Here is a 15,347-nt window from a genome sequence, read left to right on the forward strand (position 1 = left end):
CAAACACTGTCTCCTGCTCACCCTTTTATTGTGAATTTAACAGCAGTTTAAGTCTTATATATTTAAAAATGTTCAAAGTTATTTTGCTTATTTTATTTGAAGTGTTATCTAAAGGGAAAACAGTGATTATAAATACATCAATGTTTTACATTGTACCATCTAAAAAGTGCCTGCAGTAAACACAGATATGCCTTCAGACGTAATTTGACTCAGCTCATAATGATTTCCTGCAGCCACACTGAGGCTCACTCCCAACAGATCTCAGTTCTTCCAGAATGAGCGCCTCGACATGAAGTGTGAGGTGTGGGCCCCCTCCAGCAGCTGGACAGTGAAAAGAAACAACTCCCACAGAAAGTCTGAGCCATGTACGACTGGCTGGGGGATACCAGGTGAGTCCTCCTGCTACACGAAGTATCCCGACGCAACTGACACTGGAGTGTACTGGTGTGAGTCTGAGAACGGGGAGTGCAGCAACATCATCAACATCACAGTGACAGGTAATACCAAATATGCATGTTTGGCATCTGCTTGATTGTTACATAACTCGAACTCTACTGATCAGACATCCTTATATATTTCAGCCGGCGTTGTGATCCTGGAGAGCCCCGCACTTCCTGTGACGGAGGGAGATGAAGTGACGCTTCGCTGCTCCTACAAGGAAGAAGAGCAACGTGAATCTACATCAAATTTCTCTGCAAGTTTCTTCAAGAATGGTGTTTTTATTGGTACTGAGCCTGCCGGAACGATGATCCTGCCAGCAGTGTCCTGGTCTAGCGAAGGCTTCTATAAGTGTGAACACCCCAAGAAAGTCCAATCACCGGAGAGCTGGCTGGCAGTGAAAGGTGACATGAAACTCTGCACTTATTATACGTGTGTGATTAGGACACAGACTAGCCTCCTCAGGGCTTAGTTTCCTCCACATACATGATATTTAACAACATTCTCTTCCAATGTCTCAAAGAACCCCATTATGCTTCATGTTTAATGCTTCGACCCTTGTTTTCTTCTTCACAGCTCGGCCTACCGGTGTCCCCACTCTTCCTCCTCCTCCTCCTCCTCCTCTTCCTCCTCTCATGCCTCTGCCCAAGCTGGTGTGCACCATCCTGCTGTTCATCCTCTACACTCTCATACTCACAGTGTGTATATACATGTACCGACAGAGGGCTCGAGGTAAGAACATAATGATCCCTTTGTTGACCAACATCTCTTTTGGCCCTCTGCATAGGGGTCAGGGGTCAGGGCCAATCAGAGAGAGTAGAGATCAAAGACCGTATATGTGTGACTTTGGTTTGTTAACTGACGTTTTGAAGCCTCGAGTTTGGCATTTTGGCTGTTGCCATGTTGATTTTATGGAGTGGCAGTGTTTTGATGGAGACTGGAGCTGGAGAGTGAGTGGGCCCACAATGCCCACAATCTTTGCCAAAGGCTAACTCATTAGCTTATAAGGCTTATAAGTTAGCAACATTTTGTCAAACAAAATGAGACTTTTGGTAGATTTTTGATGGTTGCTGACCGGAGTTTTTGGCTAAAAACTTTAATGAACTGCTCAACCAATCTCCAAAAGGCTCCAACAGCACAAACACGGCCCAGAGGTTATGTCCAGTGACTGAATGAGCTGAGGTGACACCTAGCAGACAGCTAGCAGCTCCCAGCTGTCCCTCAAAGAGGCCCCTAATGATGCATCACTTTAAGCCTTAATATAATGTAAACAGGTGCGTTGTATAAAGATTCTCCTCGTACAGTTGTCATGAAGAGAGAAATGAGCTATAGAAAGCCAAACTGTTTTTTGTACCAGGCTGTAAACATGTTTATTTCTGCTGTAAAGTTTAACATGGGGCTCTATGGGGACTGACTCACTGCTGGAGACATTTGAAATTCAAATGTCGACCCTGTAGATTAAGCATTTTCCTGTTCACTTCCAGGAACTATTTATGGTTTTCTAATTTTTGTTTAAATTGTGGTTTTAACGATGGTTTGGAGTTTTGCATACTCCTTTGTGTATTCTTAATGAACCCTTATGTGTTTTAATGTTTTTTGTAACCAAGTCTATGTGTTTGTGTTTTCTAAATGTTTTTCATCTTACCTGGCTGCAAAAAAAATTTCCCCTCAGGGACAATAACGTTAAAGTTGAAGTTGAGGAGACAGCCTCAAGTGGACAAGAGAGGAACTGCAGTTTTTGGCACTTTGGCATTGGCCTAATTTTTGAGTCCCAGTTGTCGTTACTTAGAGTAGACATGTAAATGTTTGCGATCTGAAAAAGGTTTCAATCTCATCTGCAATTTGGTCATGAGAAGATAAGCCCTTCAGAATACGTTGCTATGGTAATATTCTTCAATAAACTCACAAATCCCGGATAACCACAGGGCAACAAAGCTGGTTATGAGCAAGGTCTCTTTTGTGGCTAAAGAGGTGACGCCAGCAGCAACAGAGCTGGTTGTCACAGCAGCAACAGTGCACCACTATTGGTAGAAAACAGGAAGTGACGCTGAAGCTTTAACAAAGGTTTTTTACTCTTGAAAAAACTGACTCTTTCTTTGGTTTCCTGCAGCTCGTGCTAAAAGAGAAGCTTCTGATCATCTCTCACTGCACCGAAGAAGAAGAGATACTCCTGTTGAAAGCAGGTGACGGGATAGAGGTCAATATTTTGTGCACCACACACTAAAAACTGCTGGGTTAAAAAAGAACCGAAATTTAACCCCACCCCTTAACTATTGGACAGAACACATGCTGTGTTGGTTTGACCCAAGTGCTGGGTTGTGTTTTTAACCCAACTTCTGGGTTGTTTAAATGACCCAATCAGGGGGTGAAATTAACTCTATTCCTGGGTAAAATAACCCATATGCTGGGTTATTTTTTTCCTCATTAAATATTATTATTATTATTATTATTATTAACATTGCTATTATTATAAATATCTTACATTTTTGGCAAAAGGACTTACACTCCACTCTCTGGGGTGGTCTGAAGACTTCTCCTCTGCCTTGTAGATGGATCAGGGAAGACAGCTGGTTTGACCTAGAATTTGAACATAAAAAAAAGTGTTGTATTAACAGTCAAATAGTATGGAACATATAAGTAATATTTCTGAGGCAGTATTTTTTACTTTACTGCCCTGAGAGACATACATTTCAAACTGTAACAGAGATGAAGGCAGAGCTGGGGGGCGGGAGGGAGCTAGCGTGCTAACTATCTTACTATCCAGTTCGCTAACTAGCACGCTAAAGTTAGCTGATGCTAATGTTCAGTGAGACAGTTAAGTCAGTTGACTAATAAAGCCAGGAGACAGACACACATTAAAGTGACAACTTTAATAATGAGTGCAGATAAGCTATATTGTGGTTATCAGCTAACATTAAATCAACCGTAAACTAGCATCTAGTAAAGAGCTTCAAGCTAGGTCGCTAGTTAATAAATGTCACAGAATAAAAACCGCTCAATGATACCTTTTCATATTTGTACAGTGAAATGAGTTAATGACCACAACTTATTAAAATAAAGATAAAATATTAATATTAACCTACCATTTCATCTTTTCATCTGTCTAGCCTGTGTCTCAGCCTCTGTAAGAGAAGGATCCAGATCCATCCAGTTTAAGTGGGAAAATGAACAACCCAGCAGTTGGGTCAAAGTGACCCAACCAGCTGTTCTGGCGGGAATTAACCCCAAACATCCCCTATGACCCAGCCTGAACAACCCAACAATGTGTTTAAAGTCACTAAACAACCTAGAATTATGACCCAACACAGTTAACCCAACAATGTGTTTACAGAAACAACCCAGCACTTTTTTGAGTGCAAGTAGTCAAAATAAAGCGTTTTATGGTTGAACTAAGAATGATGGAGCCTGAAGCTACACATGTAATTTTGTTTGCTTTTATTACTGCTATCTTTATCTGTACTGCTCTTTCTACATTCAAACTAAGAAATCAATAAAAGATTGTTATAAGTTGTCTTTTAGTACGCAGGCTCAGTTCTGCCATTTTTACCAGCAGAAAGCTCAGAGGAGCTGATCGTTGTAGAGCTGAAACATTTCAGAGGCATCAGCCATTCAGGATGTAAAAATGGATGTCATTATTATCCATGTTTTCATTTGATATCTGGTACATCATCATCTTTTCTCCTTTCAGAGGAGAGTTCATAACGACACTGAGATTGTCTCTCACATTATTTTGCTCTTCCGTTTCCCGGCTTGATCGAGTAACATTCATCCTTGTAAGTCATGGAATAAATTAGTGCATCATGAGAATCCATACACGGGATGTTCACTGTGGTGTCTCTCCCCACCACTGTTGCTTCATCACCAGCAGAGGCCACCAGAGAGCAGAGCGGAGCCGGCACCAGCTGGGCACGGTTTGTAATCAGACCTACCTACACTGCCAGCTCACCCAAACCTGGAGGTGGCCCAGCTGAAGACAATCAGTGATTAGAGGCTGCTGGGAGAAGAGGAGAGGAGGAACAGACAGAAGCAGAGAAGCAGGGGAGCTGAAAGGACTGGAAAAAAGTTGGGAGAAAAGACACAGAGGCCCTGCTAGACTCTGGAAGCAAGGTGAGCCTGGTGAGGCCGGAGTATGCCGGGGAGCCAGCCCTGGATACCGTCCAGGTGTCCTGTGTCCACAGCGACCCTATCCCGTCACCCTGGTAGAGAGCTGGCTACCTTGCTGAGAGCTGGAGTTGCTGAGAACCTGCCAGTGCCGGTCCTGATAGGAAGAGACTGCCCCTTGTTTGCAAAATATTGGGGGCACAGAGCCCAGGCCCCCCAGTGGAAAAGAACCCGGAAGAAGGGTCCCCAGCCTGCATGTGCTGCACTCACGAAAGAAGCAAGCTCAGAGGAATCGGAGGCCTCGGCATATGAGGATGCCCTGCTGATCCATTACATTAGTATATGGTGGGCAAGCCAGGGAACTTTTCTTGAATGTGAAAGGCTGTATTACCCTCCCTCCTTGTGTAAAGTTCTGGGAACTAAGCAGCTGCTGTATGACAGATAAACATATTTCCTTTATGAACATTAAAGAAACAGAACTTGTTTATGAGGTTGCTCCTTTGTTTGTACTGGTGATGATGTCACAACAGTCACGAGATTCAAAAGAGGGGAAAACAACTGTTGTATTTTCTGTTGTTTCACCCAGTGTTCATTTTCTCTTCAGTGATGTATGGGTAAGTTTCTGGTGAAACAGTTTCAGGGAACTTTTAAGCAAATTATTCACCCCTTTCATTGGTGTGCTGACATGGTGATTTTTTTCTTTTCTTTTTTTTAGATCCCAGGTTTTTAGCAACAAAGGTGACATCTAAAACAGCATTTAAAAGATTTCAGGTCTTAAATAGAATTTTAAAATAAAGCCATGAACCTATTATTGCTAAAATAGTTACATATATAATGTTTATGTATGAAAGAAATTAGCCTCGTTTTTAGTTTGTAATTCAGTTGTTAGTCATTTTTGCTCCTGTGGGAGCGACAGGCGGGGGCCATGATGTTTAGATGTCTCAATCTTGTTAACCGGCTAGCTCAGAAACAATATGAGGAAATATCTTCAAATTTTACACAAACTTCACCTTGGACTCAAGGATAAACTTCTGAAAGTTTTATGGTAAAAGGTCAAAGTTCAAGCTCGCACACACCTTCCATCCCTCCAGTCATGAACACAATATCTCAGCAACATCTGAAAGCAGTTTGTTTTTATTTTTTAACACAGAGAGAGATGGTAATATGCATCTCCTGTAAATGATTACTTATGCTGCTGATATGTTTTCAGGGTAATATATTCTTAGATATGTTTCCAACATACAATTGTATTGCCTGTCCCAGACACAGTTACCTGGGCAACCCTTGGTAAACTTAACTGCTCAGCAAACTACCTCGATGTGGTAATTCTCGTATAACCTGTAAATCATCAGCTCGTTCAGTCGCCGTCAAGGTTTCCTGAGGGCGTGGACTCAATGAGGGAATCCCTGTGGCTGACGTCAGACATCACATGAAGGGAGTGGAGGGAGGGGAGTGGAAGGATGACGTACGTAGGTTTACCCATTTCGCACACATAGACCTTCTGTGGTCGAAAATAGAACCAAAGAATTTCTACAATCATCTAAAACTACAGGAGACAAAGCCAAAGTGTTATTTAAAGCTGCACCCTTTGAAAATGATTCTATAAACGATTAAGTTACAGAAAGTTTCTTTCTTGCAGTTTATCAAGTTTGTTTCCAGATGCAGAAAAGCTCTAAGAGTCGAGTCCAGGGGCTGACGTGTCCCGTCAGACGCTTTCTGGTTTCACTGTTGAGTAGAAGGTCGGGACAGCGTCCAGATCTGTGGAGGAAGGACAGACACACACGGTTACCTTCAGTACTGTGTTTATGTGTTCATGTGGAAAAAACAAACTTCTGGTTTAAGTAGAAAAATAATAGAAACATTATGATATATTTCCCTGTTTACTGGAGTTCTTTCACATATGAACGTTATGACCACATTATTTTTTATTTTATTATTCTGTGCTGGCACACTGACAGAAACCAGAGTTTCACAACTAAAGCAAAGTTATGTGGGTTTTCTGTGAAGTTGTGAAACAAGTTCTGCTTCAAGTGTGAGCATGCACGTTTAGACTTGAAGTCTTCTCCCACTACTGGAACAGTCCACCTGCTAAATAATCTTAAAACAACAACTTAACATATGGCCAAACATAAACGAAACGCTCTGACTCAACACACTCTCACTCCTACACACGTCTGTTACTTCTCAAATATATTCATACTGATAATGATATAATATTGTACTGAGGTATTGTATAGGTGGCATAATTTGCTCTAACCTAGATTGAGATTAGCTCGTTGGCAAATTTATATTGATGTGTAAAATATGGATAGATATGCAATGTGCCTGTGGGATAAAAAGGTAAAAAGAAAACAATATGTAGCTTTATAGTCAAACATTTTGAATTGGAAATAAATAAAACCATACAATAGAAACATTATACAAAAGTAAAACCAAAGGAAGAGATAGATTGAGATATATTTGACTGTGTTAAATTACTGTGAAATATTTACTGTGAACAAAATAATACATTTACCATGTTTTTGCAAAGCTGCATAAGAAAAGAAAACAAAGTAAAACATGGGTTGCCTGGAGACGAGCATAGTGACTGCGTGCTGTTTTGGTTCTGTTTGTGCGGCCATAATATTTATATATCCACCATGTATCTGATCTGTGTCAGTGTTTTCTTTACCTCCGTATCTATGTGTTTTTATCAGTGTCACATGTCAAAGTAAAGTAAAAATAGAAACAGGGTCAGTGTAAATGTTAACTCAGTGACTCATCAGAGTTTCTCCAGTGCAGCTATGGCTTTGGGCCAACTTTTTTTTCTCCTTTATTTTACTGTCACCTTGGAGACTGTTTCCGGAGTCATCTAGCTGAACCAATAAGAGCTGGTGAAAAGTCAGGACTTCCTCCAACAAACCCACATGCCACAGCAGTGTAATCTAACAGCCATTACATAGTGGAAACAGTGACTCAGTGAGACTTTAAGGCAGAGAGGTGAGTTGACATAGATTTATTACTCCGGACTAAAGTTTCACGTTTGCTCGGTTTGTAGTTCAAAACCTCATCTGAAAATTGTTTTCTGTTATTTAGGCAAAGAGGTGTAAAGACATGAACATGAGAGTGCTTTCTGTTTACCTGTGATCCTGTTTGGTTGCGCTCCCTGTGTGATGATTACATCAGTGTACGGGATATCAGGGTCCACTTTACCTGCAACACAACAGCACACAGGCAGCTGACGTCAATAGTTACAGCAGATGTAGAATGAGACAGAAAAAAGGAACTGAAAAATGGAAACATTAAAATTATGAAGATTCAATTCTGTTTTTTCCAGGGCGGTTAAACATAATGTCAGAACACTTTCTGTGCCTTTTTTGTGTATAAAGCTTGTTATCTGTGACGAATACATTTCCTCATTTCAACTTCCTGAATCCCATGCTGCTAAATAAAAACGGAAACATTGTAGAAACCCTGTTTGGTTGGTTTGTTTTTACATTAAGGAAGTCTGAATAAGAACTAAAATCCTGCAAACCGTTACAAAAATCCACATACTGATGTTAGCTTATCATGTCTGAACGCAGAGAACATATGGCAAAAATAATTAATCTGTGACTATCAATATAAATAATTTGGTATGGAGTAGATTAGCATAATTTAAACTCCTCATTTTTCCCACACTGGTGCTCTGTGCAGGCCCTAATACAGCCTCTGCCTGGAACGACTTAGTCAGCTCTGTCCCTTTAAGAAACCCCATGCCTACAAGCCCACTTTCTTCTGATTGGCCAGGTCTCTGAAGCCTGCTAAAATCTGGGTTCCACAGGATCTCTGTCCGCCACGTTTCATGTGCCCTCGCCCACAGGAGGCATTTCTGGTCCGCAGCGCAGCGGAGCGCTGGCCCAAGCAGCTTGATTCGCAAGATCACAAGATAATATCAATGTTAAACAGAGCAACACACAAACAACAGTTCAGTTTGCACCTCTAAGGTTGATTATCTGCTCATTTGGATATCATTCGGTGATTTGTGTGCTTCTACCATGGGTGTGTACACGGTGATAGGTTACATGGTAATAGGATATAAAAACCAGAGTCCGTACATGGTGTTTTATTTTGAAACGCAGACCAGAGCGGAGAGACGCGTCGGAGACGGAACGCAGCGCATGCTGTGGAAACTTGAGCATTGCAAGAGTGGGAGTTGATTGCGGCGCGCATGGAATGCGGCGGAGACGGATCCTGTGGGATCTAGGCTTAAGGCTGCACTTTGTGATGTCACAACGTGCAGCATGTTGAAAAACTGTGAAACCTGGCGTTCACAGCAGCCTGCGGACTGAGCTGAGAAGCCTGGGGATTACTCAAACGTACTTTTACGTACAGATTTGAAACTTCACCCACATTTAGTCTGAACATTCAACATTGTAACATTATATATATGTCTTAAAATATGAAACAGCACAATACCCCCCCTTTAAACGACATTGGTCCTTGTACATTACATCTGGCAGGGCTAAGGTCTGGTTACCAATATAACCCCTTGTTGTTTTAAATCATAAAGTTCAAATATTTTATTGTTAAACTTCATATCTTTCCATCTTCAACAGTCATGCTCTGATATCTTTGAACTGTTTGATCTGAATTCCTGACCCTAAACCAAAGAATGGAAACATGCTTGAGGAACATTATTCCACCCACACCCAAAACCTCGTGCTGCTCTATTTAATGTGAATAGTAGGAATTCGTGGACCTCTATGTTTCTTTAGCTTTAACAGAGGTAGTTACGTTGGTGGAAACACTCCTAGTGAGAATAGGTTAAGATAACCTATTCTCACCCTGTTGATGTGAATCCTTTATGTTAACATATTCAATGTTTTATGGTGTTTTGTTGCCAAACTAAACAAAAAAAGACCCTAAAACCCAAAATGTAGACATTTGCAGTCGTTGAAACTTGGAGCTTCTGACTGCATCCTTTCTGCATGGTTGGAAAAGCTAGAAAGACAGACTTTGAGTTAAGATTAATTCGCCATTGTTTTCGAGTTCACACGGGAACTTTCACACTCGCGTTTGATGTACGACCTACAGATGCACCGCTTAAACAGCAAGATACAAAATGTCATGTTGTATGCAACGCTGACCTTTGCAGCCACTCCAGACGCCGAAGAGCATCACAGAAAGCACCAAGATAAGAATGAGGCACACGACCACCACAGGAAATATGCTTTCAGGGGCTGAGTTAGGAACCTCAGGACGTCCTGGTTCAAAACAAAAGAAATACCACAGGTTGGCCTAAAACAACAAGTGCTTCATACACGGTGGTAGCCTTGTTCTGGGCTAACACATCCTGCTCAAATGTCACAGCCTCACAGGGATTTATGTCAACAATTTGATCAGATTGACATCAATTTATTACAACAAACAAGTTCATCTTTGGGTAACTTTCATTACAAACTCATTACGTTGACCAAAAGCAATCTGTCTTGACCTTGCTGACCTTCGAGGGAACAAGGAGCTGGAGAGTCAAAAATGCTGCTATACTTTATTAGCTGTGTTTCACCATCCACTTTTAATTGACCGTCCTGTAAAAACGTTTCTAAACAGTCAAGTGAGAAGAGTTAATGGTACAGATGTCCGTCCAATAACCTGTATGAATGTATTGTCCTGTTAGCAACTGAGCCAACAAGCTTGCTAAATGACATTTAGCTTTCACATTGGCTAGGGGAGGTTTTTAATTTGAAATTCTGTACGAGACTCTCTGAGAGAGAGCCAGTGTTGGAAGCTGGTGCGTCTTTCACCAACTAGCCTCAAAGATAGCCACAACATCATCGAGCCACTAATTTGCCATTTCATGCAGATAAAAACTCCGTTTGGAGCCTTGAATGTGGCGTTTGGCCATCTTGGTTTTTTAGAGCAAGAAGTGACCATGTTGGACGAGGATAAGGACAGTGTGTGGTTGTACCTAACTTGAGTGGACCATAACCATAGGCTGTAGACAGTGAGAGGTAGTTTAGCACAGAGGCATAAATGCACGAAATAATAATAGCCTTATCGGTTCAATAGAATGTAAGATTAGCTGCGAAGAGACGGATACAAGCCCAAGACCAAACACATGATGCCCTCCAGGCTGAAACAGAAATGTCCAATGTTATATAACCAACACTGAAGCTTTGCGTTCATGTAAAATCCAATTGTTCATAGTATGAAGCTGTTATCAGGGCCTTTTAGATTGCTTTTACCTCTGACAGTGAGCCAGCTGTCTGGTGATTGACCCCTGACTCCAGAGATCTTGCATTTGTAGAGTCCTTCATCAGCTTTGGAAACACTGTGGATGGTCATGTTTCCTGTAGAGCTGCTCCTGATGAGGAGGCCATCTTTGTAGAAATCGGCAGTGGAATTGGAGGACGCAGTTGTCCTGTTTCTACAGCGGAGTGTCACATCGTCTCCCTCCATCACAGGAAGAGCCGGACTCTCCAGGATTACATTACCTCCTGACAAAACATGAGCATTTATATGTGTTTATATGTTTTGTGCATGTGAGCACAATTCTTTGTCTGTCTTTGATTTGTCTTTTATACCCACGGGTCACATTGATGTGTACTGCCTTGCTGCACTCTCCTGCTGCAGACTCACACCAGTACACTCCACTGTCGGATAGGTAAAGAGTATCGAAGGAGTACTGGGATTCATTTGTTTCATCCAACGATTTGAAACACTCTTCATTTATGTTTCTGGATGTGTTCCTCCTAACCGTCCACCCAGAGGAGGTTCCTTGCTGCTCACAGCTCATGGAAAAGGATTCAAGCGTAAAGAACTGGGCTCTGTGGGGAAGGACTCTCAGAGTGGCTGCAAAAATCAGACAGATGGTAAATATAGATTCATAGATGAATCGTTAATGCATCTCAATATAGTGTACCAGATCCTTCTTCTCACCTACAAAGCTCTTAATGGTCAGGCTCCATCATATCTTAAAGAGCTCATATTACCCCTCTAGAACATTGTGCTCCCAGGATGCAGGCCTGCTTGTGTCTCTAAGAGTAGTGTGGGAGGTAGAGCCGTCAATCATCAGGCCCCCCTCCTCTGGAATCATCTACCAGTCAGGGTCCAGGAGGCAGACACCCTCTCTGCTTTAAGCTGGGAACTTTTAACCAATGAGTCTGGTTCTGCTCGAGGTTTCTGCCTGTTAGTTTTTCTTGCTGATACGTGGATTTAATTGGTTCTCTGTAAATAATTATAGAAAGAGTACGATCTAGACTCTTGTGATTTATAATACTTACGCTTTATGAATAAAGATTGACTGATAGATTAAATGATGAGTGGGGAAAAAAAGCTGATGTGTGGACGCACCGCACCTTCATAACATTTAGTTGTTTACTTGTTTCAGAACGGATGTGAACGATGCCTGAGAAGATTCAAGATGCTCGAAGCTTGTCGTTTCTCTACAACCTTCATTAAAAAACAAACAGTGATGAACATCTCAGCTGTAGCTAATTATTTCAGGGTCTATTGGAAGCTGTTCAGTTATCTGAGGGGTCTTTGCTTGTCTACAACAGTGTTATCAAGCGAAACAACCAAAGCTGAGAGCCTCTGCGGCTGCAGGGTGCTACAGCACAGAGAGTAGATGTAATCAAAGCTTCACATGTCGCCCACAATACATGTAAAGATAAAGATGCATCTCATATCTCACGCCTTTTCCTCTACAGAGACTTTGAGAGATGAATAAAGCTGGTTTTTGTGATGGTCTCTTGAGTGTTCCCCTGATGGTAACATCACAGTACTTGTGAAGAGTTAACCAGGTACTTTTTAGGTTATTAACAGCACACAAAGTAGGGAAAAGTAAAAAATATCAATACACAGACTCCAAAATATGCCAAAGACATAAACTTTTTTAACTTTAAGGAGTTATTCATGTGAGAAGTGTGAGTAGTATTAGCTGTAATCGCCTGAGAAGCACAAGGTTATGTCAGGTCACTGGTTTATCATTAAACAACAAATAGTAACAAATTAAAGAATATGCATATAAAGTTTGCAATCAGAGATAGTAACATTGAAGTTATTCAGGAACAACACTGCAGTTACATGTTGTAAATAAAACACGTTCATTCAGTACTCACCTACGACAGCGCACAGTGTTGTAATGGCCATGATGCTCCTGTAGAAACACAGCGACTGACTGGCCCGGAGGCTGTTGGTATCACACCTTAAGTGGGTGTACGTCTTAAAGGCCATAACTTCCTGCTTTGATCTTTTTCAGCACCTTTAATGTCAAGTTTGTAACACTGGCCTCCTCTTTACACCTCCGCTGACAGCCTGAATTCTGCACTCAGACTTCCTGAATCTGTATCAGAACGGACGACAACAGGCTGAATCTGGTACAACACTGTCGATGCTTTGCTTTGTACAAGAATAATGTGTGTACACTTAACTACTGATTTATGGCTGTTTGAATGTATCACTGGTTATTACTAAAGGCAGAAATATGTGACAGGTTGATTTGGACATATGGCCTCTACATTTGGTGGAAAATAAGCCAAAATTAGGCATCTTAGCAGGAAGACATCGTCCCTTTTAATGTATTATACAACTCTTAAGTGTCTCCTTTGATGGGGCAATAAAACTTTAAAAATTACACATGTGCACTGAAATGTATAATATTGATCAGGCATCACAGAAAGAACAGCAAAGCAAAGGATGGGAGAAGAAGAAAGTGTGAATGTAGTTCACCTGTAACATGGTCACAGTTTGGAGTTAAAATTTGAACTAACATCTGAATAGTTTTTAAAAAAAGCCTGTCTGTAAATATACATGACGAAAAATCTACTTAGTTACATGAAGAACAGATTGTGGTTTGAGTTAAATTCTCACATTAAAAAGTTCTGCACATACTTTTGGTCACATACACTGAAACAAAAAGCTACTTGATTGGTGTTAGAAAAAAGATCTTTGTTGGGTTTACATAAGATTTAAAATAAAGTTCTTACATCAGTTAAAATATCAATGACGGAAAAAACTCTTGGTTAATTCTAGGATTTTAGGAACATTGTAAGGAGTTCAATAAGAACTTAAAGCTCCTGTGAGGAGTTTTCTTCTGGTTATGAAACAGACTGAAATTAATTCTGATAACTCTTTATGAGCTACAAAAGTAACCCAGACCATCAGCAACAAGACTCACTATTTCTATATAGTTACTTTTAATGCCTGAAACCGTTGGCCGGGGGGGGTATGTGTCAGACGAAGCGATTAACTGTACGCTGCCTTTGTTCAACAGGACAAAATTGGAGGTGAGGTGCAGCTTTGTCCACAGGGGGCGCAAAAATCAACGCAAACAGTAAATGTCAGTCAGTAAATGTTATTACATACATGATGAAAAAGACTTGGTTAGGTGAAGTAAAGTTGTTGTTTGGGTTAAAATAAGTACTTGTGGCATTCAAATTAAGAATGTAATTTATGTTAGATTATGTGATAAAGAACTACTTGGTTAAGCTTAAGGGCATTTGGTACATGATGCACCATCAGCCATAACAACACCACCTGCCTACCTGTTGAGTAGGTCCCCTTCTGCCGCCAAAACAGCCCTGACCCGTTGAGGCATACACTCCACAAGACCTCTGAAGGTGTGCTGAGATATCAGGCACCAAGACGTTAGCAGCAGATCCTTTAAGTCCTGTAAGTTGCGGGGTGGGGCCTCCATGGATCGGACTTGTTTGTTCAGGACATCCCACAGATGCTCGAGATCTGGGGAATTTGGAGGCCAAGTCAACACCTTGAACTTGTCGTCGTGTTCCTCAAACCATTCCCGAACCATGTCTGCAGTGTGGCAGGGCGCATTATACTGTTGAGAGAGGCCACTGCCATTAGGGAATACCATTTCCATGAAGGGGTGTACTTGGCCTGCAATAATGTTTAGGTAGGTGGTACATGTCAAAGTAACATCCACATGAATGGCAGGACCCAAGGTTTCCCAGCAGAACATTGCCCAAAGCATCACACTGCCTCCGCTCCACCGCTTTTTCCCGTAGTGCATCCTGGTGCCATGTCTTCCCCAGGTACAGGACATAACCCTGTCACTGGTTCTCCAGTTTTCCTTCCTCGGACCACTTTTGGTAGCTCCTGACCCCTGCAGAATCGCTTATTGGGCTTTACATGCGTCCCCAGCCTGTTTAGGGATTTTCTGTAGTCTCCTCAGAGTTTCAGGCGAAGAAGCTGCTTTCACTTTACAAATGAAAAGAAACTGTTGGTAGAGAGTTAAACTATATCAGAAATTTTTTTAGTTCACCATGATTTGACTGTACTTCTTGTTTATAGCTGAGTCACAAAATAATATGCTGATTCATAGCTTACACAACACAATAAAACTGTTACTTGAGGTTGTAGAAATTAGAGAGGAAGCCTACTAGGAAACATATCAATAAATAAATAATATAAATAAAACGTTTTGAATCCCTTTTGTATTGTTGTATATTGTAAATTATATTAAAAAAATTCTTAATTAACTGGTTTGTATGAATTTGCTTTGGTGCCATTATATTAAATGCAGCCACGACAAAAAATCACTTGAATTTAATAAAGTGTTTTATTTTTAAAGAGAAAACGTCTCTGTATACGTGTGAGTTAATCATAAATCGTTTCATTAGGATCGTGTTAAATCTATTTAAAGAGACAATTAAAATCTACTCTCGTGAAAACATAAAACGGAACATTTACCGGCAATGTTTGTGTTATTATTTTACTTTTCTGGGACATTGCAGACTTCAATCACAAAAAGAACCTGGAACGTTCCACTAGTTTCTCCAAAACACGTCACGTAACCAGGAAACAACATCATACAAACTGTTTGTCAA

At 41.0% G+C, this 15,347-nt stretch overlaps 1 protein-coding gene across 1 annotated transcript; it reads right to left on the reverse strand.

Annotated features, from left to right (window-relative positions):
• Nucleotides 1-8,360: 8,360 nt before the first annotated feature.
• On the reverse strand, nucleotides 8,361-12,735 carry LOC138601167 (low affinity immunoglobulin gamma Fc region receptor II-like). Its single transcript, XM_069672744.1, has 5 exons — nucleotides 12,621-12,735; nucleotides 11,089-11,352; nucleotides 10,746-10,997; nucleotides 9,648-9,764; nucleotides 8,361-8,425 (listed from the first exon to the last, which is right to left on the reverse strand). Exons 1-5 carry the CDS (start codon nucleotides 12,733-12,735, stop codon nucleotides 8,361-8,363), a joined length of 813 nt encoding a protein of 270 aa, XP_069528845.1.
• Between the last annotated feature and the right edge of the window lie 2,612 nt (nucleotides 12,736-15,347).

Source organism: Semicossyphus pulcher, unplaced genomic scaffold (genome assembly GCF_022749685.1).
Source record: "Semicossyphus pulcher isolate SPU_LCO1_2020_fin unplaced genomic scaffold, fSemPul1.0.p SCAF_21, whole genome shotgun sequence".
Taxonomy (NCBI): Eukaryota; Metazoa; Chordata; class Actinopteri; order Labriformes; family Labridae; genus Semicossyphus; species Semicossyphus pulcher.

What these genes read in the sequence shown, in the direction of transcription:
- LOC138601167 (XM_069672744.1), bottom strand. Translation starts at nt 12,735, where the DNA reads ATGGCCTTTAAGACGTACACCCACTTAAGGTGTGATACCAACAGCCTC. An exon ending in AACACTGTGCGCTGTCGTAG is followed by an intron (nt 11,353 to 12,620) that starts GTGAGTACTGAA and finishes TGATTTTTGCAG; the next exon opens with CCACTCTGAGAGTCCTTCCC. An exon ending in AGTACACATCAATGTGACCC is followed by an intron (nt 10,998 to 11,088) that starts GTGGGTATAAAA and finishes ATGTTTTGTCAG; the next exon opens with GAGGTAATGTAATCCTGGAG.